Source organism: Protopterus annectens, chromosome 10.part0, assembly GCF_019279795.1.
Source record: "Protopterus annectens isolate FY-2018-M chromosome 10.part0, PAN1.0, whole genome shotgun sequence".
In the NCBI taxonomy this organism is placed as follows: Eukaryota; Metazoa; Chordata; order Ceratodontiformes; family Protopteridae; genus Protopterus; species Protopterus annectens.
In genome coordinates, this window is record NC_056744.1 from 135,926,031 (window position 1) to 135,953,017 (window position 26,987).

The 26,987-nt window shown below is 40.2% G+C and overlaps 1 protein-coding gene across 2 annotated transcripts in view; it reads left to right on the forward strand.

Moving 5' to 3' along the window:
* CEP112 (centrosomal protein 112) overlaps positions 1–26,987 on the forward strand; it is a 3,283,222-nt gene that overhangs the window by 332,493 nt on the left and 2,923,742 nt on the right. For both annotated transcript variants that reach the window (XM_044085107.1, XM_044085108.1), the window contains exon 6: positions 16,517–16,594. In XM_044085107.1, the coding sequence (XP_043941042.1) occupies positions 16,517–16,594 (78 nt within the window). The remainder of the gene's footprint in view (positions 1–16,516; positions 16,595–26,987) is intronic.

Here is a 26,987-nt window from a genome sequence, read left to right on the forward strand (position 1 = left end):
TACTAACCCATTGTATATAATCACTTTGTTTTTAATTGTTTGCTAACTTCTGTGTAATCTATGTAAGTGTCTATGTGGAGTTTTTCTCCCCGGGCCTCCGCTGAAAATGGACATGTATCCAGTCGGCTAGCCCGGTAAACAAATGTAAAATAAATAAATAAAATAAATAATAAATAAATAATATAATTACATGAGTGAGAATAGGAAGGGGCATGAATCAAGAGAATGTAGGATTTTGCAAGTTTGTTTAAGATGCAATCATTTACGAAAGTTGGGTAATTCAAGCCAATTGTTTGATTGCAATGCATTGTTGGGTTATAGTGGGGAAGTTAGTAGCAAATTTAGTTATTTAAAAAAAATTAACAATCACAGTAATCTGTCTAGTCCCTACCTCACCACCATTAGTTGAGTATTGAGAAAAAATAAAAAGCAGGGAAACTAGTAGTCTTAAAACTTCATTGATGAGCTCAGTTACAATAACTTCCAAAAATCATGAAACCCAGGTAGTGTTCCAAAACAACAAACCTTTATTCATCACAGACAAGCGATCCTCCGTAACAAAAAATCAGAAATATTTGAACAATCTTAAACATATCAGCTTTTATATACTTAGAAGTAGGTGTGGAAAATGTATATATATTGTTTAATTTTAAACCAGCCTATTTATGGCAAACAATGTAAACAGAGCAGTAAAAGTGCTTTTTAGAACAGTAAGTACCCACTCCCACACACTACTATATCCTAGTTAAAGAAAACACTACCTATTTATTTCCATCCCACATTCCAAGATCAGATATTAAGAAAAGCATAACATATACATAAAAAGATATATATAAAATGACTTTTAAGTAAAAATGCTTTCATCTAACTAATGCAATAAAGCCTGCTTCAGGTCTGTGACAAGAACTAAAATCAAGAAAAAAAACACAGCTGTCTAACCATAAACATAATCAAACTAAAACACTATAAATATAAAAATACATCTGTCTAATAATATCTAGTAATTATTCATCCATGTGTACTACTGTGCATAAAACACTGTTATTAACAGCTCAAGGAAAAAAAAGCTGTCATAACATTTCTTGTTTACAGTCCCAAAAACATGTTTATACAACGAAAACTAGCAGAAAAACACACAAAAATACAGAAAACAGTGGATGAAGTAAACTAGTACTGTATAAAAGAGTACAGGTATGTGTATGAGCGTCCACCTGTATAATAAATGAGGGAATTATACCAATACTTCATGGTAATAGAGGCATGAAAATAAATGTGTAATTTGTATGTGGAAATGACACAGGAGAGACTTTATAGCAAAAGGGTGGAGGTGCTGTGCTCTCTGGCAGAGTCTGAGATGAAGGGCTTGGCTATGTAGACCTGACCTTATTTTTGGTGAGTTGTTTTTTTTTTTTAGTAACTTGTAGAATGTGGCTGTCAAATTTGAGATGAGACAGAAAATGTTGAATGGCAAATGCATTCAATGCAGGTGCCATTTGATGAAAAAATATGAAATTGGATCTGATTTATTGAAAAGTTTTAGGGGTAAACAACACAAGTTTTGCATTTTTAGCACTAAGAATGAAATGAGAGTCTATGCTAGGTTTCCAGAGATGAGAAGAAGGACTGAGTGATGGTTTAAGTTCTTTGGGTGTTGTGGTAGTACTGATGATGGTGGAATCATCTGCGTATTGAGTAATGGAGTTGCCAGAGTGAAAAGATAGCTCATTTATTTAAAAAAAAAAAAAAAATGAGGTGGAGTCTTGAGGGACTCCAACAGGGATAGGAAGGAAGGAGGAAGTGGCTTGTTTGCTATGTAGTGCTTTGAGATTTGTTGGTAACTAAGAACTGAATCAATTAATAGTTGAGGGGAGAGAGTTGTAGTTGAGTTGAGTAAGTTTGTGAAGAAGTTGGAGATGCGAAACAATGTCAAAAGCTTAGAAACATTAAGGGAAATGGTGGACACATGATTGTTCCTGTAGTGGTAAACTGTGTTTATGAATGATAGAAGTGCTGTGTCTGTACTCTGCTTAGGTGTAAACTGTGCTGTAATGGGCATAGAATGTTTTCTGTGGTGAGATAATGGAGTTTTTGAGTATGTATGCATTTTAGAGAATTGTGAAGAGTAGTGAAAATTATAGCTAGAGATCTAAGCTAGTTGTGACAGAGTCCCACGTTTGAGGGGAGGGGCAACATGAAAGATTGTTATTGCTTTATATATATATATATATATATATATATATATATATATATATATATATTTTTTTTAGTGTTGTGGAAGTTGAGGATCTGTTTAGTGAAGGATGTATATTCAGTTTATTAGAGAAAAGGATGGTCACACCACCTGTCCCTCCAGACCACATTATTTGTTATTTATTTTATTTGTTTGTTTATTGGGAAAGCTGACTAAGACAGAGCCCATTTTCACCAGGGTCCTGGGGAGACGTGCTCCAGATGCATGTCTTTGGAATGTAGGAGGAAACCCACACGAACTAGGGAGAACATGCAGACTCTGAACAGAAGACACCCCAGCTGAGAATCAAACCTGAGAACCTCTTGCTGTGAGGCGACAACTCTAACCACTGCACCACTGCATTGCTCATATCAGAGTGAGATATATCTGGGGCAGGTGGTGTGATTTCATCTTTGCAGATGGATGGCTGTAGACAAGTTTCAATTATGAAATTTGAAGGATCCATGCTTGCAGTAGTGAGAATATGTTACATATTGTATGGATATTGAGACCAAAACTTTAAGAAGAGGAAACTAGTGAGTTAGTGGACTGGAGCACTGTTGGTTTGTGTCATCTGCATAAGGAAGGAGGTTGCTTTTTTGCTGAATGTGGGGACTGGTGTTTGGATGAATAGTAGCAGGGACTGGAATATGTGTGTAGGTTAGTGAGCTGGTATAATGTGAATTTTCTAAGTAGTAGAGGTAATGGAGGAGGAGGTGAATTGGTGTCAAGGAGAAATAAAGTGGTGAAGTTTTGTTTTATATAGATTTGGTGAAATGGAGAGAAAGTGTGGTTGTGGTTGAGTTTTTGGGATAATGTGAGGTCTGTAGAGGTAACAGGTTGGTAGGAGGATAGGATGGATAGTTGTAGAAGAAGAAAAAGAAAAGTAAGATTATATGAATTATGATCATAAGGAATGTGGGGAGGGCGTAAGAAAAAACACTGAGAGATTAGAGTTAGTAAGGTACTATAACGCCTTGTGAATGTAGAACGTAAATAGTGAAATGGAGAATGTAAATGAGACAGTATTTCTAAGAGAGTGGAATGGATGAGGGAGAAAATGAGATAGAAAGTGTGTAGTATTAAGGAGTGAGTTTATGGGGGAAAATGGAAAATTGGGAGGACGATGTGGGGCAGAGAGCATGAGAGTGTGGAAAGGGTAGGTGAAAGACAAGGTATAGTCAGGGTGTAGTATGAGGTGGAGTTTAAGTGGAAGGAACAGTGGAGCATGTTTTGTAATAGTGAGTATTTAAATGTGGAAGGTAGTATAGGTTAGTATATGGACAGTGCAGGGGAAGCAGGAGGGGAAGAAAAAAGAAAGAGAAGGTATTAGATGGGATGCAGCAGTTAGGTTGGTCAGTTTAGTAATGGAAGAATTTGCACACTAACACTGAAGAACAGTTCAGTAGAGTTAGTGTATGGTTTAGATAAATTAAGGTACTAGTGGTGGGATGTTGGAAAGTGAAGTATGTTGAGTATTTGAGAAGAAGTCAAGTATTGCTGGTACAATGCTGATCACTCAAGTATCTTGACAGGGGAATTTACAGAAGGAGTGGTAAATTTGCAGATAAGTAGTAAGTAGAAATGTGTGGATTGGTGTTAACAATGTTGGAGAAATGTTTTGCGTGTTGTAAGGGTTGCAGAAGGATTTGAATAAGGATTCAAGGTGTTGTGTGTAAGGTAGGATGACAGGAAGAATCATGCAAGGCTAAAGGAAGTGTGAGTCAGAGTTAGGAAAAAAACATGGTAAATCAGGTTTGGAGTATACTAACTGAATAACGTGGGTGGTGGTTGGGGCCGAGTATGGGAAATGATGACAAAGTATAATGTAAAAGCAATGCTGTGTTTGCCTTAATGGGAATGGACAGGTGGGTGGATAGCAGTTGGATAGATGAGTGATGAAACTTACTTAATTGGGTGGGTGGCTGGAGAATTGAAGTTGGGAGGGAGAGCAAAGCAGACAGAGATGCATGTGTTAGCAGGAGCCAGTTAGTCCATTCATGTGCAATTGGAATCAGAGAAGTATCTTCAATGTCTTCAGCAGCCAAGTAAGTAATTAAAATCAGTGAAAAGGAAACATAATGGAGCCATAAATCTTGTTTTGTAAGATTTGCAGCTAAAACTTACTGTTGCTATAAATTTCTGTGCTGTAGCAATCCACGTAAGTTATATCTAACTGCAGTGAGATCACCAATGTTAATATTACATTGCAGCAGTTTCAACAGATTCCCACAGCCCATTTAAATAGAGTAAGAAATTCCCCTAACAGATAAAAATGGCATTTCTTCACTAAGTAGTAGCTTAATAGACACACTCCTGACACATTCACACAATGTAAATGCAGAACATAGAGAATTCACAAAAAAGGATAAAGTAATGTGTGGCTTTAAACAACAAACGTTGGCACTATCCTTCCCCTATTTGTTTTTTAGTTTTTGTATTTTCATGTCACCTACTCTTCTCAGCCACTAAAAGATCAGATTTGTGCCCTTTGTCAGCTGATGGTGAGGGAAGCAGGAATTGAGCACGTCCTGCTGACTCTTTGAAGAGATGCATCAATTGAAGAAGACTTACCAGCAAAGTTGAAGACAATCCAGCAGATCCTCCAGGTTGTCCCATAGTGAAACTGTAGGTGTGCTTTTTGACAGTCGGAGCCATTGTTTGGTATGGAGAAGTGCTTCCTTAAGAAAGACAGTCTGATATTAGTAGAAGCCCCAGCACATATTTCTCATGACCTAGCATCAGTTCTGGCACATGCCAGTCTGAGTACTAGACTCCCATCACCTGCCAAACAGCACTGCTGTACATGCTTATCATCAAGATACTGGGTGATCAGGCTGCTGGTGCTGCAGATAAGGAAGGGTGGTATATTCCTTTCCCTCACTTTCACATGGTAAGGGGAATTTGAGGGCTTTAAAATCCTTGTTCTTGTAGCTGTCTCGGATAGCGGGACCTCCTCACCCCATAGTTCTCCCCATGATTACCACTACTTTGGAGAGACACTCAGGTACATGAAGTTCTTCCCAAGGGACATGTATTTTGTTGTCAGTGTTTCTGATTTCAAGCTACTCTTTTATGCAACTTTTAGTTACATGATTTTAATCTGTTCTTCAATGGCTTATAAGCCTGCCTTAATGGTTATTTTGAAGATGTTGCAAAGTATTGTGGATGAAAATATTAAACTTTTTAATAAATCGTTGATGTTTTTGTGTATGTTTTTATTTTATTTTATTTTGGTACATGAACAAGTAGGGTGTCAGGTGCTTTTATCTGTTGTACATAGTGATGGTACAGATCAGGTAGTGGAACATAGTCTAGTCATATTTGTTAAATGAGTTCATGAGTTCACATCTGGATGACAGTTCGATTCTCGGCTGGAGCACAGGGAGCCAGTTGGGTGGTGTTCGAAAGATATGCGTAAATGGGCATGCCTTTGTTGAAGGTTGGACATTGAGCTGGCACCTCAGTGTTTGTGAAAATTTACTGCCAATCATTAGTGGACCGGAGTTCCGCTGTGGCGACCCCTAACCGGGAAAAGCCAAAAGACAAACAACATCTGGATGACAGAATGTGCTGATGGACTCCCTCAGTCATACTTCAGGCTTTTTTAGGAGCTGAGAAAAAGGTGCTCTGTATGGTCAGTATCTCTTAGGAGTGTGGTGCTCTAGAGACTGACTTGTTCTTCACAAACTTTTGCTTTCTGCAGGAAAAGGAAGAGTTGAGGGTGTCCTAATGGTTAAGGTGTTTGCCTTACAAACTCAAGGTGCAGAGTTTGAATTTCACAAGGAATAATTGGCTAGGCTTAAAATGGCAATTAGCTTAGTACTAATCTATGAACCTACCTATGAGGGGGTAGATGCATTTCTTCCATTATGACAGGAAGAGTCTTGTACTTCACTATCACTGATTCAGTGCCTCCTGGAAAAATCAAAGAAGATCAGATTAACTCATCCTTGTCACCCTGTGGTGGCTGAGGTCATTAGCACAATGGAACCCTGTCTCAGTACAAGACAAGGACTTCTTACTCAGCTTAGTCAATTGTCAGTTCCACGTTTGCGTGTAACAGTGGTTCATTATATCCTGGTTTCCTGTCAGATCTCACAGAGAAAGTCTCAGAGGCAGCTGAGGCTGAGAAATGTTTTCCATTTTTTATACATGCTCTGAATGGTCCTATACAGCTTTATCTGGTTACTTTGCAAGACCCATTTCTGATAGCAGTTTGCATGGATCAGAATTGTTCAGTAAAAAGTGTGCATGTTTCCATCATCGCAGTGCATGACTACCTTGTTGATGGCAGAGCTGAACTGTGGCCCAAGCTGAAGCTGATTTCTAGAAGTTGTTTCCCTTGGTAACTATCATCACTGCTTTACAATCTTAAAGCTGCAGGTCCTTATTTTTAAGGAACTCTTTTGACTTTTCACTAGAATCGCATGTATTTCAAGCTAACCTATAATTTTTTTTTCTCTAATGTGGATTCAGAAGTATCCTAAGCCAATCTATCCACCTCCCTATTTTTTTCACTGGCAGAATCCAGGACCTGTTTGTTTCTTTCTTTTAAATCATGTAAAGAGGAGCTGAATGCAGCAAAGCAAACACTAAACAACTGAATTGCTAACATGATTGCCACCTGGCAACTAACATAGAGTGACCTTTGACAGCAGTATTTTCCTGTCAGTTCTATGGCTGTGCCCAGTGCTAGTTCGTAGAATGTCTGATGTATTCTTCTATGCTTTGGCTACTTGGTTGGTTATTACTTCATGCAGTTACAATGGATTATTGCTTGTATCATCCTTCTTAAGTACTTCAGTGTTTCAGGACTAAGTCTTATGATCCATTGACTTTTGACCTACTTTGTGATGCAGCCTCCCTGGTAGGTTTATTTTAAATGGATCTACTATGACTTCTTGACCCCCCCCCCCCCAGGACAAACTATATTTCTCAAACTCTTTGAAAGCACATTCACCCAAACTGTAGATGACTGTTATCCACTATTAAGGATCTGCTTTAGTACCTTGATTATGAACTGCTGAAGCTATAATAGCTTATTGTCAGTTGCACACAAATGCATAAACTTAATGATTAGCAGTAAATAAAAAAGTGTTTTGCAGAGGGGCTGCTTGCCCTGACTCCCCGTCCCCCATGTGGGGTCTCAGCATCCAAATCCTGATCTCAAATGTACTGTCTTCTTACTATTCCTATTTAAGCGCAACTTGGACTGATTGCTGGGTAATCAGAAATTCACCCCTGGTCTGGTGCCTATATCGCTATTGGACAGAGGCAGTCAGTAAATCATCTCTTTATAAATCTAATTTTTGGGTCACATTTGGGTTGTACAGCTAGGCTTATAAAGTACCCAGTGGTTGTTAACCTTGTGTACACCTATGTACCTATAAAGTCATAACCTAGAAGAAAATATGTTTGTGTATTTGAGTCTCTTGTACTGAAATGCACACGCAAGAAATTGTCTGTGAGCAGCTGAGCTACAAATGCCTCGTACATGACCTAGTAAAAGACAACCCTCTCTTAAAGCATTTTCTGTAGGGGCAATTGGAGGCAGTAGGCCTCCTTTGCTTAGTGCAAGTCGGGGTGGAAGAGGAAGCTGAACTGTATTTAGAACACTTCTGGGCTTGCCTTCTGGAGATTATCATAGATAGATCAGAACCTTTTAACCTTGGAATGTGATACGGTTGAGTCTCTCTATTCAGAGCTCTTGCTGTGAAGGTCATACATGAAACAGTGATGTATCTAAAGACCCCAAAAATGAAAGTCTGTGTTAGAGCAGGCCTTTTAAAAAGAAACTCTAGCTTTCTAAGGAGGTACATTTACCAATGACTATGCATAAAGAATTACTCTTGCCTATCTGCGGTCTACTTACATTAGCAATCTCATACTGGAATATTTTCATTCTTTCTTCCAGGGCATTCTTCTTGTGAGCATTATTAAGCTCCATTTAGTAGATGGGTTAGACTCTGCCTTATTCCAGAACTCTGGTATGTTCTGAAGAATTATTGATACTCCCCTTCCCATTCCTTAAAGGTGTATTGTAGTTTAGATGGGATTTTAACTCATGGAGAGTTGTTTGGGCAGTAAGTTATAAACTCTTGCCTTGCAAATAACAGTGTGTCCTGACCCATTTTTCTCAGGAATTCATTTTTCTGTGCAGGCTGTTTCATATTTCTTTCTGATGGTGTACTTATGTAGGATGATGCGAGTCTATCATAAAACAGCACTGGCATGTTCTTCAGTTCTTTTCACTAATCAGTATTCTAAGTTGTTTGACTGCTTTTTCCCCTTGTGTAAGTAGTGCTTTGGTCGATCCACTTCTTCATAGATGATACCAGCATTCCTTACTTTTGAACACTGGTTTTCAAGTTAAGCCCCTTTTGACTATTGTTCCGTAACCCATTACAAATATGCTTCCTCCTCCCTTCAAACATTGAATTACTAAATATTTTTAGATTCAAATAGAAGGCATGTTGCAAACCAGTTAATTTAGTCACTTTTCAACAGGACAGGCATTCATTTCAAGTTTTGTTTCTCACAGGCATTCATTTCATTCAATTTTTGATATCTGGAAACAGGTTATTGTGCTCCCAATCAACAAGGAAGGCCACTAATTACAGACGAATTAGCTCAAAGGGAAATTGTGGAAAGTAATGGAGAGAATCATCATGGAACTTATTCAAACAGAAATTGAAAACCGTACTCTCCATGAGTTAACCCAATATAGTTTTGTCAGATATAGAACATTTATGCAGAATCATATAAATGTTTTTGAGAATGTGACTACCACATAGTTAAAGATTTGTCTCTCCTTGGAGCTTGCATTGATGTGGCTGAAGCATTCGGTGCTATAACCAAAAAGATGTCATATGGAAAGTAGGATATATGTCAGATGATCAAGTTTTCAGAAACTCGAAATGCATATCAGCAAGACAAAATGATCGAATTTCTGAAAACTCGAACATTAAAACAAAAAACAAAAAAATACAGATATCTATTTTTTACATTTTTGCAGGAGTGCAAGCTCCCCTGCCCCCACGCCCCCTTCAAAATACATATACCAACTCCAACATCACATTACATTGAGGAAAACGGTGAATTTCCCGATCCTCACTGTACAGCTATCTCCATTCAAAAGCTTGAGTTTTTGGAAATTCGATCATATCGTCTCGTTGATATGAATTTCAAGTTTTTGAAAACTCGATCATCTGACAAGGGATCTGGAAAGTATATGCAAACTCAGGCATATGAAGCAAGCATGATTTACATATTAATTTTTCTGTTTCATGCCTCTACCTGATGTAATGGGATCCTATCTCACCTACATTCATAACTGATGGGTTCGGAGCCAATCCATCGGCTGCGACTCGGCCACTATATACTAGAACGAAGTCTCTAATTGGCTGGGCTACCCCTTATCCCAGAATGCACCATGCCTGCTTCCCCAGATCTCGTTTGCCACTTTTCAAGCTGGACGTGGTCTCGACTTGGCTGGAGCTAAGTGGTTTTTCATTACTTTTTGGTCTTTTGACCTAGTGTTTTCTTCACAAGTTTAACAAACAGCTGTTTTAACAGCTTTACGTGTGTGTGTAACCTGTTTTTGGTGTGATTGGTATTTTTTTCTACATACCGGGCAAGGCCCGTTTAAGTTAGAGGGCCCTTGCCCTTATTTGTGTGTGGGTGTGTTGATTTTTGTCTCTCTGTACGTCCTGATTTATCGGGTTAAGCCCGTTTAAGTTAGAGGGCTTCTGCCCGTTTTGTGTTCTGTATCTCGGGCCAGTCCCGTTTTTTTGAGTCAAAGGGCTCGTGCCCTACTTTAAGGTTTGCTTTTCATTGTGGGAAATAGTTGTGTGATAGGATGTCGAAAGAGCAGAAGTCTGGTTTTAAAAAGTGCACCAAGTGCAACTACAAAATGTCTCTTACTGATGGCCATGCTGTTTGTGTATATTGTTTAGGACCAAAACATTTGCAGGAAACATGTAGTGTTTGTCATGCTTTTTCCTCTGGGATCCTTCAAGAACGAAAAAATAAATTGATCCTTAAGGGCCTTATTAAGCTCTCCTTTGAGGAAGTTTGGCTTCTCCTTCCTCTCCAGCTTCTAAAAAGAAAAGGTCGTCGGCTCCGACCAGTCCGTCGGAACCAACTTCCAAGAAGCATAGGTCGACCTCTTCTTCCTCGGCTCCAATGGCTTCGGAGCCTCGGGTGGAAGGGTCTGCCTCGATACCTCTTTCCTCGGCTCCATTGGTGTCGGAGCCGCAGGTTGGAGGATCGAGAGGTGAATTATCTGCTTCGGCTCCTTTGGTCTTGGAGCCGTTGGAGGTGTGCAGCTCAGACTCTCCCCCCCCCCGGCCCAGAAGTCCTCTTCGGCGCCGATGCTTATTCATATGGTTCTGGATCTGGTGCCGATGATGTTGGAGCCATTTCGGAGCTGGTCCCCTGGTCTATCTGAGCCAAGAGAGAAGTCGTCTCGGCCCCCATCTATTTCCTCTAAATCCTCCAGGTTGTCAGACTCAGATTTGGACAGAGTTATCCAGAGGCTTTTCCAGTCCCCGGTTTTTGCAAAAATGGTCTCGGCTCCAGCCCACTCGGCTCCGGAGCCGGTCCCCACTTCGACGCATCCGATTCCTCCTCCAACATCCTCAGAGCCGTTGGAGTCGGTGATGGTAGAGCGGAGCAGAGTTGTCCAGTCGGAACCGAGACTCCCTCGGGGCTTCTCTGTTCCGACCATCATTCCTACCCTGTCCTCGGCGTCAGGGTTCAGTACCGGGACTTCCTCGGTCGGGGCCGAAGGGAACACTTTGGAACTGGTAGCTTCGGTGCCTAGTCTTCCCCTCGGAGCATCGGCCGCAGGGATTCCCAGTACCGTCGTGGTCTCTCAGCCGGTGTCCTCCGTAGAGTCTGGAGGTCCTGCTTTTGAAGCCATGAGGAGTGCGCTGGCCATGTCCTTGCCAGCTCAGCAAGTCTCTACCTCACCGTCCCTAGACTTGGGAACTGGTGCTTCTGGTGTGCTTCATTCCCACAACAGCGGGGCCCCAGGGCCTGAGGATACCCCCTTGGGGGGTTCCCTTCTCCCGGGTGGTCCTTCTGAATCCGCTTCAGATGAACCTCCAAGAAAAAAAATTGTGCAAGAGGAAGCACATTGACTCCCAGGATGAGTCTGTCACATCAGATACTGACCTCGATGATGCGGAGAGGTCCCCAAAATCGTCCTTGGATGACATCTCATTCTCAGATATCCTCGAGATCCTGAGACAGAGAGGCGATTGGCAGTCCAAAACCCCTTCCGCAGAGGAGTCAGTCTTCCTCAAGGCTTTTGGGGCCCAGCCCTCCGCCTCCTGGGTGTCTCCACCCTTCGATGAATTACTAGATTTAGTTTCTCGAAGGGTGTGGGAACACCCTGACACTGTGGAACTGATGCCCACCAGGCCTAACAAGTTCCTCTCAGCCCCTCCTCAAAAGGAATTTTTAACTAAAGGAGTTGCAGTAGATGCGATGGTAGTGGCATCTTCCACTCAGCAGGACGTGGCAGAGGCTTCAACATCTATTCACCCTACTAATAAGCATTCCAGGAGCATGGATAGGTACGGGAAGTGTACCCTTTCTTCAGCGGCCTTTACCCTGCGGTCGCTGAATTATCTTTGTCATTTTACCAGGCTCCAAAGGGACCTCCTCAAAGAGTTAGGTGAGTCTCTTACGGGTAATCTTCCTGAGGCGTTAGCCCAAACTGTTGGCGCCCCAGATGACTACCCTATCTTCGATAGTCAACTCGTCCATGAGGCTCATATCATATGCGGCCGAAGGGGCGAGTAGAGCAGCGGGAACAGGCGTGGCTCTTAGAAGACACGCCTGGTTACGCTTGTGTCCCTATGCGGAGGCCTTTAAGTCTTCCTTCACCGACACCCCCTTTGATGGGTCCTCCCTGTTTGGACCCAAGGTGAAGGACACACTGACTCGGTGCAAGCAGGAGGGCAAGACCTTGACTGCCGTGGGGGCCCATTTTTCCACTCCCTCTAGGCCTTACCCCAAGGCCCAGAGAGGAGGGAAAATGTGGTTCAGGAAATCTCAAAGGTCTTTCCCTACTCCACCGAGTGATCCCCCCTCTAGAGGCAGGGGGGGGATTCAGGAAGACGCTGCCCCAGAGGCGGCAGAGGCCCCCATAACTCTGGAGACCGCGATTCCTTTCCTGGTCCATCCTACGCTCACCGTCCCTGAGACGTGGCCCGACTGCGCATCTCCGGAGCCAGTCGGGGGTCGATTTGCGGAACACCCGCAGGCTTGGGAATCTGTCACCAAGGATCAGTGGGTGCTCCTGACCATAACCGGAGGCTATCTCATCCCTTTCATCAAGAACCCCCCTCTTCCTATCAGGAAAATCCCGGATGTGCCACCCAGTCAGCGGGATCAAGCAGCGGTCGAGGTTTCAAAGCTGCTAAGAAAAGGAGTCATCCAGCCTGTCCCCGCCGACCAGATCGGATCAGGAACTTACTCAAGACTATTTTTGGTGCCAAAAAAGACAGGGGACTTAAGGCCCATTTTGGACCTCAGATCATTGAATCGCTTTGTAAAAATCCAAATTCCGAATGGTCACCCTTCAGTCCATTCTCCCGTTATTGGAGAAGGATGTCTGGATGTGCTCCTTAGATCTCAAGGACGCTTACTATCACATTCTGATAAGTCAAGAGTCCAGGAGTCATTTACGCTTCCGCCTGGGAGCCAGTCATTTCCAGTTCCGAGCACTGCCCTTTGGTCTCACCACAGCCCCCAGGGTGTTCACCAAGTGTTTGGCAGTAGTGACAGCTCACTTGAGAATTCTAGGATTCCAAGTGTTTCCCTATCTAGACAACTGGCTCCTTACTGCCACCTCCAAGCATCTATTAGTTCGGGCGCTTATGACCACAGTCAGTTTGGGTCATTCACTAGGAATCACGTTCAATTGGGGAAAATCTGTGCTGCAGCCATCTCAGCGTATTACCTTTATAGGTGCAGAGTTAGACACAAGAAGAATGCGGGCATTCTTGCCGGTAGAAAGGATTCAGGTCCTGCAGGCTCAGGTCCAAACCTTGTTACCCAGATCACGAGTTCAGGCCAGACTGATTCTGCAGTTATTGGGCACGATGGCCTCGACTATTCTTCTAGTCCCCTTAGCCAGGCTGCACATGCGGGTGCTGCAATGGCTACTGTCGGTTCAGTGGTCCTTTCAGGAACTCCCCTTGAACCATCTGGTCCAGATTACGGAAATTTGCCGTCGGGACCTACGTTGGTGGCTGCTTCGGTCCAACCTGGACCAGGGGCGACCCTTTGTTCTTCAGCCTCCCGTCGCCACGGTGACCACAGACGCCTCCCAGATAGGGTGGGGGGGTCATTATCTGGACAGGTCTGTCCAAGGCACCGGGCAGGTTCACAAAACGCACTTACATATCAATATCCTGGAAATGAGAGCGGTGCTACTGGCGTTGCAAGTACTTCATCATGCTCTTCCCCGGGGTACTATTGTGATTCTATCCGACAACATGTCTGTAGTCTGGTACATAAACAAGCAAGGCGGAACAAGGTCCTACCCTCTTTGCCGAGAGGCCATGAGAGTGTGGCATTGGGCGATTGCTACCCAGCGTTTCCTAGTGGCAACGCACATTCCGGGGAAATCCAATGTGATTGCAGACAGGCTGAGCAGGACTTTCCTGTTGCCCCACGAGTGGTCCCTCAACGACAGAGTGGCTGCAAACATCTTCGCCAAGTGGGGCCTCCCTTGTTGCGACTTGTTCGCCAGCCCTCACAATGCGAAATGCAGGGAGTTCTTCACTCTGACTCCCTCTCAGGGGCAGATTCCCAGGGATGTCCTAGCTCACAGTTGGCCCCCGGTCTACTCTATGCCTTCCCTCCGGTTCCCCTTCTCCCGAAGGTGATACAGAAGGCAATTTATCTAGGAAGCGACATGATTTTGATCGATCCACACTGGCCTCGTCAAGTTTGGTTCCCCTTCCTTCTGAGGTATGTGGTGGAAGGCCCATGGTTTCTGGACCTGGTGCCCGACCTGTTAACTCATCAGTTGGGACAGTCTCACCCATCCCTCAGGTCCTTGAGGTTGGCCGCTTGGTTACTCCACTTCCAACCTTAGTCAGAGATAACTCTCTTTCTCCAGACGTCATCCACATTTTGTCCTCTTCTCACAAACCTTCCACTATTAAACTGTATTCCAGCAAATGGAAGAGGTTTGCTCTTTGGGCCCAACAACGAGGTATAGATCCCCTTACCGCCCCAGTACCTCAGGTTTTAGAATTCCTGGCTTCTTTGTTTCATTTGGGCTCTTCAGTTTCCACAATTAAAGTCCAACTGGCGGCTATCTCTAATTTTCATGTCTCTTTTGAGCCTTCCTTAATGGCAAACAGGCTTTGCAAATCTTTCCTTAAAGGAGCGTGGCTCCTTCGGCTCCCAATAGCCCATCCTGTGCCCCCTTGGGACCTGAATATGGTTCTAGCTTCTTTAACTGCCCGCCCCTTTGAACCAGCAGCTACTTGTGATATAAAATTTCTATCTTGGAAAACCGCCTTTTTGGTGGCAATAACCTCTGCCAAGCGGGTTTCAGAGCTTCAGGCTCTCTGTTCTAATCCTCCTTATTTGACCTTTCACAAAGACAGAGTGTCCCTCAAGTTAAATCCCTCTTTCTTGCCCAAGGTAGCATCCCCCTTATGCATTCAACAATCCTTGGAGCTCCCTGTGTTTTTTCCCAAATTCTCCATTAGCGCAGAATATATTTTCCATCAGTTGGATGTTCACAGACAACTGCATTTTTATTTAAGTAGGACCAATCAGACACAAAAGTCAGATCAGCTCTTTGTGTCCTTTGCGGAAAATAGGTTGGGTCAACCGGTGGCTAAAACCACCATAGCCAAATGGATTAAAGATTGCATCTCCTTCATTTATTCACGGTCCGGTAAAGAGCTACCCTTCCCAGTCAGGGCTCATTCTACCGGGGCAATGGCTACTTCTGTAGCATTCCACTCCAAATTATCGATAGATGATATCTGTGCGGCCGCTACCTGGACTTCTCCGCACACCTTCATTTCTCATTACAAGATAGATGTGGCTTCTCGAGGTAGAGCTTCCTTTGGTTCCACAGTTCTCAGGAGTGTTTTCCAATGAGCCACCCGGGATTTAGGTGCTAGGGACGCTATCCCATCAGTTATGAATGTAGAGATAGGATCCCATTACATCTTTTAGTTATGTACTTACCATAACTTTGGATGTATGGGATCCATCTCATCATTCATACTCCCTCCTTCCCCCTTCCCATTGGATTTAGAGGGAATGTTGCTACTTACTGAGTTTTTCTCTTGAAGGACTTTAGTTTGTTACAGTTGCTGGTATGTCTCTGTGTCTGGATGTAGGTATGAAAGCGAACAAACAAGATCTGGGGAAGCAGGCATGGTGCATTCTGGGATAAGGGGTAGCCCAGCCAATTAGAGACTTTGTTCTAGTATATAGTGGCCGAGTCGGACCCATCAATTATGAATGTAGGCGAGATGGATCCCATACATCCGAAGTTATGGTAAGTACATAACTAAAAGTTTTGCAGTGTCTGATCTCCATTTTTGCTTTTCATTAAAACCCCATCTGTGTTAACATTTTTAATTAATGACAACATTGTTATTTAACACATGCCACTCAAGTATCAGGCTCTGTCAGCATTAGCTGCTTCATACAGGTAAGTGGGTAGCAGTAGCATGAATGACAGGAAAATTAATATCTGCTGCTGGGTGTACTTTCAAATCAAACAAATAGAGCCTCTGATAGATTTGTTTTGCTGATTTACAATAAAATGCAGTAAGGGGGTTAGCAGTTCATACCTCAAAGTGACATCTATATATATATATATATATATATATATATATATATATATATATATATATATGTATGTGTGTGTGTGTGTGTGTGTATATATATTTTAAAACAGAAGGTATTGTGAGTTGGAAAAGGAAGGTTACTCTGCCAATATGTGTTGTCAGATATACTTTTTGTCTTCTGGTTCTTTTTAATGAATATGAACTGATAGCTACGAATCAGTTTAATTGTATGATAGATTAACATGTTTAGTCTGTCACCATAATGAAGGAAGTACATTGTTTTTTCTCTCTGTATATTTTCATCTGCAATGTTACCTCATTAAAGTCTCTGATAAGCATTACAGAAATTGTGTTTATTGTGCTGCAAAAACACTTTTGCAAATGGTATGGCTGGACGTATGTAAATGCTATCATAATTCATTTACATTTTTTTCTCTTTTAGGGTAATCAACATAAAAACCTAGTTAGTTCTTCGGATGACAGTGACCTCGAAGCACGACTAAACAGCTGGAATTTGGGGGTGATGTTACACTTTTTAATCTGTTTGATCAGTTTAAACATCCAGTTTTAAAATCTGGACATCTTGCAAAGTAATCTAGACATTTAACATTTATAATTTGTATATGCTCTTAACTGCTTGATAAGCAGTTGATTGTCAGCTAGAAGAAAATTGGAATCCACCTTCAAAATGTTTTGTCATTTGTATTTATCTTTGACTTAGAACTGGTAAGAAATAATTGTAGGCTATGACTAACATTTTAATACATTAAATGTTTTGTAAGAAATATCTACTGCTTTAAGCAGCACATTTAGATTTCTACCTGTGTCAGTCTTATGATTTCATAAAACTTTTGATCATATTTTGAGGAACAGCACATCAATAAATATCATTGCAGGAACTATGCTTTAATTTTTAAATTATATTTAAAATAAAAAGTTATTGAGGATTTTGTATGTTCCTATCAAATTTTGTCTGAAGATGTATTGTATGTGTGTGTGTGTGTGTGTGTGTGTGTGTGTGTGTGTGTGTGTGTGTGTGTGTGTGTGTGTGTGTGTGTGTGTGTGTGTGTGTGTGTGTGTGTGTGTGTGTGTGTGTGTGTGTGTGTGTGTGTATATATATATATATATATATATATATATGTATATATATATGTGTGTGTGTATATTTATAAATATATATATATATATATATATATATATATATATATATATATACATACACAAACACACACACAAAATATAAAAAAAAAAAAAAAAGAGTGCTGGCCAGAATCTTGATGACACCTGTGGGGAACAGAGGGTGAGGTTAACAAAATTCAGTCAATGACTGTGCCCAGCCTTTATTTTGAGAAGTCTTCAATTAATTGGATGTGCTGCTGTGGTCCCATGGGGGTAAGTCCTCCGATTCTTGTCTTGTGTAGCATGATATCCAGTAGTTGAGCCTGTTGGAGAGTGCACGTCTGTCCTAGAACTAATTAAGCTAAGTAAAAGTAAAGGTCAAATCTTAAAACATTATTTTAACAACACTTTAGTCTAGGGTAGTCAAAAAAACATGCAGACTCTGTGCTCTTTCAGTCCAATCCTTCATTTTAGGTAGATGAGTGCTGCTGTGCACTATGTAAGTATGCATATTTATATATATATATATATATATATATATATATATATATATATATATATATATATATATATATATATATAAGAAAATATCCAGTTAATCCTGTTACTTGTTTTGTCAGAATATTGTACCCATCCCTGGAGAAGCTGCTGCTGCCACTAATAACACTGTTGGCCCCATGGTTTCATTTAAAAAGTAGCAGAAAACTGTGAAAGCATCTACTCAAATTTCATTAGACAAGGGTAGTTTACTGGGCTGTCTCAGTGTTCAGTTCAACCTATTTATCCTTCTTGCAAGGTATTTTTTTGGTAAAATAAAGAGGGATACTTCCTTTCCTGAACACATTAAGAGTTATGAATCTGGACAAAAGGATGAAGGGACAGGTACAGGGTTTTCACCTCAGATTTCTGATTCAGACTTAGAGGAGTGTTCAATTTCTGATTCTTTCTGTGGAGGTTTCTTTTTCAGTTTCTCTGTGACTATTTTCTAGAATGTGCTAGGGAGAACACTGAGGTTTCTCAGTCCTTCACAAAATACTATGAGTTGGTACAGAAGGAATTTCTAGAACCTCCAGCCATTTCTGCTGTTGTCTGCTTTAGCAGATGTGTTACTGCCTGCTATTTTCTTGACAGTCAGCCAGCTTCCTCTTAAAAAGGCAGATAAGGTGTATAAAGTTCCTCAAGCTATTAAGTTTTTATATTCCCAAACCTGACCCAACAGCCATAACTTTAGTTAATCCTGCTACTGCTAAACAGTTAGGTAATTCCAATCCTACTATTTCTGATAAGGATGGGAAGATTGTTGGTAAGTATGTGAAAAATGTATATGCTTCTGCAACTTTGATTTTCAGAATTTTGAAATGATGGGCTCAATTACCATTACCTCCATACCATCATGCACCCACTTCAAAACTTTACTAAAAGCGCACCTGAAAACATGCTGGCTATGCCCTTGCAACTCCCACTCTAATATCACCCTCCCCATCCAACCACTACCTTTCTTTCCACTCCACTATCTACCTTGTTTATAGCAATCTCAGATGCTCATAAGCCAGTACTTATTATACAGCAGAAACTTCTTCTTGTAACATTTGTTAATGTCTGTTATGTACTTCACAGATAAAGATTCTAGTTGTCTACTGATGTACTATGTTCTTCATCTGTAAATATGTTGTAAGTAATTGCTATGTATTTGTTAATCGCTATGTAATCCAATGCAACTACTGTCTGTTTATTTTAACTGTGGAGCTTTTCTCCCCGGGCCTCCGCTGAAAATGGACCTACGTCCAGTCAGACACTCCCGGTCAACAAATATAAATAAATAAATTAATTAATTAATTAATAAGGTTTGTCTTGACTAATTGTGAAAGTATGAGGAGGTTTTTGTCTGCGGCTTCTTGTGATGAAAAATCTGCTTTAATTTAATTTCTTCTGCTATTCAAGTCACTACTCATTGTTTACAGTCTGTGTATGACTCTGTTAATACTTCCAAGAGCTATGGCCTCTGATACTGTTTTGAGGAGGTTTGCAGGGCTGCATTCTGAGAACCTCCCAGATGTTAAAAATGAGATTTCAAATTCTCTTCTGGATAGTTTAGTTTTTGGACCCTCTGCTGCAGAGCTGATCAAAATATGATGAAAGACATGAGATGATACAGGGAATCTCAAAGATTTTTCAGGCCTCCTTTTCCTATTTTTCCAGGGGATTCTTTAAGTCCTCATCCAATTGTGGTAAGAAACAAAATAAACAGTCTTTAAAAATGCAGGAAAAGCAGACATTTATAAAGAAACGGCAAGGGGGTTCCAAGACGGTCAAAACTAATGATAGTCCAATAAATCAGAATGACTGCTGTAGACTTTGTTTCCCTCTCCCACCCTAGTACCCCATTTTGTCTTCCAGAAAGTCTGAATCTCCATTTTCCTGTTTGCCATCTGTAATCTTGATGCTGAAACTGTCTATTGCCAGTGGGAGGAAATTCCTCCTTTCCAGGGGGCAATTCCTCATCCTGAAGACCAGACTCTCTTATTTCCACCAGTCCTTCATCGCATGCTGACCCAGTGAGTGATAGAACTAGTTTCCTCTTTCCAGGAGAGAAAGGGGCTTCATTCAAGGATATTTTAGTTTCAAAGAAAGGAATCAAAAAAAGCTTGGAGACCAGTTCTGGATCTTTCTTTCCTAAACCTATTTGCGATGCTACCAAAATTCAAAATCATGTAACTTTACAACTTGTTACTCTTCCTCATTCAAGTTTCCTGGGAGTACAAGAATTAAAAACTGCTTATCATCACACCCCTAGTCATTCAATCTTCGGGTTTCTGTGTGTCTGGATCACGTTATCAGTTTTCTGCCATATCCTTCGGATTATCCACTGCACCAAGAGTGTTCACAAAGTGTCTAGCTCCAGATGTAGCTCATTACAGGTTATCTACATTTTCCATATTTAGGGTGCTTGCTTATCTTTGTAGATCTTTTTCAAGGTGTCAGAGTGATGCCTTTCACAAGCTGAGACTCCCAAGACAACATTCAGTAGTCTTTCTTGACTCATTATCATAGAATTGTGTTTCTAGAGTGTTAGCTAGCCACCACAGTTCAAAGAGCTCTTCTTTCACAGGAAACATTAGATCTGTATCTAGATCTATTTTAGAAATTTCCACTCAGACTTGATGCAAGCTTCATGGTTTCTACTATTCTCACAATAACCCTGGCAAGACTCCACATGAGAAAGATATATTTGTATCTGAAGTCTCGTTCGTCCCAGCACCAACACTCTGTCTTTTCAAATCCCAGTACTGGGATTTGTCAAAAAAGAAATCCTTTGATGAAGACAACAGTTATCCCTAAATCCAGGTCTCCCCTTCTCCCTCCGTCCGTATTCCAAAGAAGTCAATCAGCACAGATACCTCAGACTTTGTTTGGGAAGCAGTTTCAGGAGGGATAAAAGTGCAGGGTGTGTTGTTCACCAAGGACAAATGCAAGCACACAAATATAAAAGAGATGCATGCCCTGTTCAAAGCACTCAACTCTGTGAATCATATTTGGTCACTAGGAACTATTAAAGTTGTCACAGACAAAACCACAGTCATGTGGTATATCATCATGCAAGGGTGAACCAGATCATACATGCTTTGTAGACTAGCCATGTTAACTTGGGTTATAGCTTCACAGCACAGTCTCACTGTACATTCTACATTCCATCAGAGCAAAACTGTGCATCAGACAGGATGAACAGAACAAAGGCAGATCCTCACAAATGGAAACTAGATCAGGGGTCTTCCAAGATGTGTTTCATCTGTGGGGTGTTCCACAAGTAGACCTGTTTACTTCCTCTCTGAGTAATCAGCTGGCAATATTCTACTTCTTGAGTCCATGCAAGAAGGCCTGGAAGACAGATGCCTCTTGTTTTCCTTGGACAGGAACATTCCTGTATGCTCCTCTACCCTCTCCGCTAGTATCCAGGATCTTCTAAAGATTCAGAAGAAATCCCTCAAGATCATTGTGATGACTCCTTTCTGGCCCAGGCAACCGTGGTTCTTCCTTCATTTGGAAATGGCCAAGGCAATTACCACTAAATTCCTTACAGACTTTATCTACTCACACAGGAACAGGAATATTCTGTACACCCTGACACCAGTCAATGTCAGTTAACTGCCTGGAACGTATTATCTTAATTTCTTTTAGACACATCTTTACTGAGGGCATGCTGCAGGTACTGATGCAGATAACAAAACCTGCTACTAGAAAATCATATATTGGTAAATGGAAAAGGTTTTCTAGTTGGTGCCATCCACATAACCCGCACCCATTCCGAGCAAGTAATGGTTTTACAAAATTTGCATGAGTTACTATCCTCTGGCCTTTCTTACTTCTCTATCATGTTTCATTTATCCATCATTTCAGTATGTCTGTCTGTTGATCCTCCTCTTTTAATTGTAGTATTATGACTAAAACACTGCAAAACCACAGAATAACCAAACAGAAGAATGTCAGCAATCCAAAGAACACCACAGTTTATTCCAAAATAGTTAAGCGCTTTCCTCTCCACTACAGAGACTTCCTCAGAACAAAACATTAGCCTCACCCAACCAACTTAAATACCCCCACCCATCATTCAATTGAACAACAATTAAAATTTAAAAGGATATCATAACATATAACATTTAAAAATCCTAAAAAATTACATATATAATATTGCACTTAGCTCTATCATTAATCAACTATTAACTACATTTTAAACTCAAATATTTTGAAATATTTAAAAAAATTTAAAACCTCATAAGACTTAACCTGCAATTTGATCGAGCTTTAAAACACTGGCAATGCTAATGGTCTCATTTATGCCTGGATATCGGGAGGCATTCATGAACAATTGCCATCTTAATTCCATAAGGTCCAAGTGTATGTCCAAAATGCCCCCCTTCTCATCTTCCTTTAATTGCTGCAAGACCAAAAATTTTAAATGGTGTGAGGAATTTTCACTTCTGTGTCTAATGCACTTGTCAACCTAGCATGTCTGATGTCCCCTAAATGTTTACCCATCCTGGTCTTTAATTTCCTACTAGTTTTTCCAATGTAGAAAATGGGACACTCCTGACATTTAGCCATGTATATCACCCTTTTACTGTTACAATTATAATGACCGCTAATATACAATTTTTGTCCATTTACCTTAAAATGGTCCTCAGTTTTCCAATAAATGTTGACAAAAAGAGCAAACATTACATTTAAATTCCCCACTTTTCTACTTGTCTTCTGTATAGGTCTTATACCCTCTAAAATATTCTTGATACATTTGTCTCTCCTAAAAACATACTTCTGGTTTTGTCCTACTTTGGAACCTATATTAGCATGAAATTGCAAAATTTCCCAATGGTTGTTCAACATCTCCATGATGGAATTAGCCATCCCATTATAGGTCAACACCATAGACAAATTGAATTCCCCCCTTGGCCTCGTACTGTTGGCATTCCTAACAAACCCATAACCCAAAATTGGTTTGTAAATCCCCTCATTTCGCTTAAGTATAGCCTCTTTAGTAAGATCAGAAGTCAGGTGTTCAGACCACTTAGGGGGTAAGGGAAATATTGCAATAACTTCTTCTTCCTCTGTTTCGTACCCTGGGAGAGGTCAGCAACAACAATCTGCACAGGGGGCGAGATCCAAGGGTCCAGGGACAAAAAACCTGTAAGGAGTGGTGAATATCTGGTGCCGCGTAATTCCAACCATGTCGTGGAATGCCAGAATTGGGATTGTGGTAGTACAAAGTGGAGCATTCAAATCGCAGACAATTTGAAGCAAGTAACCAGAAGTAAAGGAAGCGTAGTATCGAACAAGGCTGGCAGTAATGAAGGTACTTTTGTAATGGCTGTTTATGGGCCCTTGATGAACACTGGGTGTACCATTTCTGACATTAATATGGGTATGTTTAGTGATATGACTGATAGAATGGTTGATTGTCCATTGGATGGGGTTAAATGTACACACAGCAATGTGTTGGGAAATTGCAATGAAACAAATGGTGAAACAAATTGAAATGTATTTGAATTTGGATAATATAACAAGGGGAATTTGGATAATATAACAAGGGGAAATGGTGAAATGCAATGTGATTTAATTAATGGCAACTTTGAAGGTGTAATTAGCGAATCAAAGTGTTGTGAAATCTAAGTGGACGCTGTTGTGAGAATGGAGGCTTGTTGGAAGGGGGGTTGTGATGTGGACTTGGAAGAGTTGAAGGACCATACAACACTCGGTTTGAGGAAGCGTAATGAAAATTTCAATGTTAATTACAGTCTTACCAACCAGGTTAATCCAATAGAATTAAACTTGGACTTAGAGGTTGAGGCGTGTGGGCGCAACGGGAATTGTAATTTAAATAAGGTTATTAACCATGAGATTAATAATATCCTCATGGATTTGTCGTTTTATTTTGATAATGTTCATGATAATTTTCAGGACAATAACAAGGAATCCAAAGTAAATGTTATTGAACAATTTGCAAATGGTCCTGGTGTGGGCGTAGTTAATAATGAAAGGAATTGTGAAACAGCTATGTTGAATAATACTGGCAATGAAAGTGAAGGAATGTTAGACCTGTTGTTAGAATGTTTAGATAAACAATTTTATCCCGTTTTGGAAGGCCCAGAGATAGTGACATAGCAAAGGGGACTAAAATTTATAATTATTCCAAAATGGACATTAACAAGAAGCATGCTGATTTTTTAGCAAAAGGTTTCACATTTGTTCCATGTAGAAATGGGAATTTGGTTGAGCCCCTTATTGATTTAAAAAATATATAAGAAAAATAAACTTGAAAATATGATTTGGTCATGATGCTAATATAGGGGGTAAGTGTAATAACATATGTAAGAAACCTAGTATATTTAATCCACCTTTAAACAAAATTGTGGAACTTTTTGAGAAGATTTGTAAAAAAATATTAGGAAAAGGTATAGGTACAATAGAAAGGTAGATTATTCAAATTTGACTAAGGAAGAAAAACAACTCATGTTTGAACTAGTTAAAGATCCCACCATTAGATTTATGAAACCTGATAAAGGAAGTGGGGTGGTGGTAATGGGGAGCGGTGAGTACCTGGATGGCATGAGTAACATTTTAATGGATGATTCATATGAAGAAAGTTCCCTTAATGAAATTAAGGTGGCATACAGAAGAATTGATTTGGCACTTGATGATATGGTTTTTCAGGGTCAAATAGATGTAGATGAATACCACTATTTAAAAAATGAGTTTCCTAAAGTGCCAAACATATTTGGCATTCCTAAAATACATAAAGGGTTGATTAATTTAAAATTTTGGCCGATTGTGGATAGTAAAAGAAGTAAAACTTACTTTATTTCTAAATATTTGGATGATTTGATGCAAAAAGCCCTGTCCTTTTTTGATTATGTAAGTAAAGATTCCTGGCAGTTTATTAAAAAGTTAAATGGAATTGGTTTATCAAGTGATGTAATTATGGTCACTATTGATGTAGTTAATTTGTTTTCGGTTATTCCTCAAGACATAGGAATACGTTGGTTGGAACAGCAGCTTTACAAAACCAAAATGTTTGAACAAGATGAGGTTAACAAAATAACTGATCTAATGGAGTTAGTGTTAAAGAATAACTACATTTGGTTTGAAGGGATTTATTACAAACAAGTCAAAGGAGTGGCAATGGGGGCCGCTTGTGCCCCCATTTTTGCCAATCTTATTATGTCTTTTTGGGAACAAGAGTATTTGTTCAACAGTCAGTATAGTGGTCAAATTGTCCACTATACTAGATTTTTGGACGATTTGTTCCTAATTTGGAAAGGTACAGAAGATAGCCTGAGAGAATTTTTACTATACATCAATGGAACCGTAGAGTTGTTTAAATTCACTTCTGAATATAACAAGGAACGCATAGTATATTTAGATGTTGATCTATCAATTGACTATGTCCAAATGAAATTTTTGACCAAAATACACAGGAAATCAACTTTTTCTAATTCATATTTAGATTATGGGAGCTGCCATCCTGAGTACCAAAAGAAGGGGGTGGTTAAAGGGCAATTGATAAGAGCAGCCAGGGTGGTTAGTTCTGATGCCGATTTTTTTAGTCGAGTTGGACTTTATTACCCAGATGTTCAGGCAAAGGGGATATCCTGATTGTCTGTTGAATGATCTTACTAAAGAGGTTATACTTAAGCGAAATGAGGGGATTTACAAACCAATTTTGGGTTATGGGTTTGTTAGGAATGCCAACAGTATGAAGCCAAGGGGGGGGAATTCAATTTGTCTATGGTGTTGACCTATAATGGGATGGCTAATTCCATCATGGAGGTGTTGAACGACCATTGGGAAATTTTGCAATTTGAAGCTAATATAGGTTCCAAAGTAGGACGAAACCTGAAGTATGTTTTTAGGAGAGACAAATGCATCAAGAATATTTTAGAGGGTATAAGACCTATACAGAAGACAAGTAGAAAAGTGGGGAATTTTAAATGTAATGTTTGCTCTTTTTGTCAACATTTATTGGAAACTGAGGACCATTTTAAGGTAAATGGACAAAAATTGTATATTAGGGGTCATTATAATTGTAACAGTAAAAGGGTGATATACATGGCTAAATGTCAGGAGTGTCCCATTTTCTACATTGGAAAAACTAGTAGGAAATTAAAGACCAGGATGGGCGAACATTTAGGGGACATCAGACATGCTAGGTTGACAAGTGCATTAGACACAGAAGTGAAAATTCCTCACACCATTTAACATTTTTGGTCTTGCAGCAATTAAAGGAAGATGAGAAGGGGGGCATTTTGGACATACACCAGACCTTATGGAAGTAAGATGGCAATTGTTCATGAATGCCTCCCGATATCCAGGCATAAATGAGACCATTAGCATTGCCAGTGTTTTAAAGCTCGATCAAATTGCAGGTTAAGTCTTATGAGGTTTTAATTTTTTAAAAATATTTCAAAATATTTGAGTTTAAAATGTAGTTAATAGTTGATCAATGATAGAGCTAAGTGCAATATTATGTATGTAATTTTTTAGGATTTTTAAATGTTTTTTTTTTTTGGAGATTTTGATTGTAATGTTATATGTTATGATATCCTTTTAAATTTTAATTGTTGTTCAATTGAATGATGGGTGGGGGTATTTAAGTTGGTTTGGCGAGGCTAGTGTTTTGTTCTGAAGAAGTCTCTGTAGTGGAGACGAAAGCACTTAACTGTTTTGGAATAAACTGTGGTGTCCTTTGGATTGCTGACATTCTTCTGTTTTGTTAATTGTAGTATTATGTCAAAATGTTTTTGAAAGGGAGTTTGCACAAGATACCTCCAAGAAAATTGATGGCCCCTCCTTGGGATCTTAATTTTATGTTAAAGAAGCTAACACTTGCTCCATTTAAACCATCTCACCTTGTTAACCTGAGGTACTTAACATACAAAACAGTTTTTCTTATTGCTTTGACCTCTGTGAGAAGAGTTGCAAGCTCTTATGGTGAGTCAACCCTACTTTATTTTCCACAGGGATAGGGTGTCACTGAGGACTAATCCTTCTTTTATACCTAAAATGGTATCCTAGTTGACTTTAAGCCAAGCTATCCATCTCCCTGTTTTCTTTCCTGAACCTAAAAGTGATGTAGAAGGATACTCCATACCTTGGATGTCCACAGACATCTCTGGTACTATCTTGACGGAACTAAATCTTTCAGATCATCTTCTCAATTTTCCATTTCTTATGAAGGTAAGAAGAAGGGACAACCTGTGTCAAAACAGGCTATTTCAATATGGTTGTTTAAGGCTATTACCTTT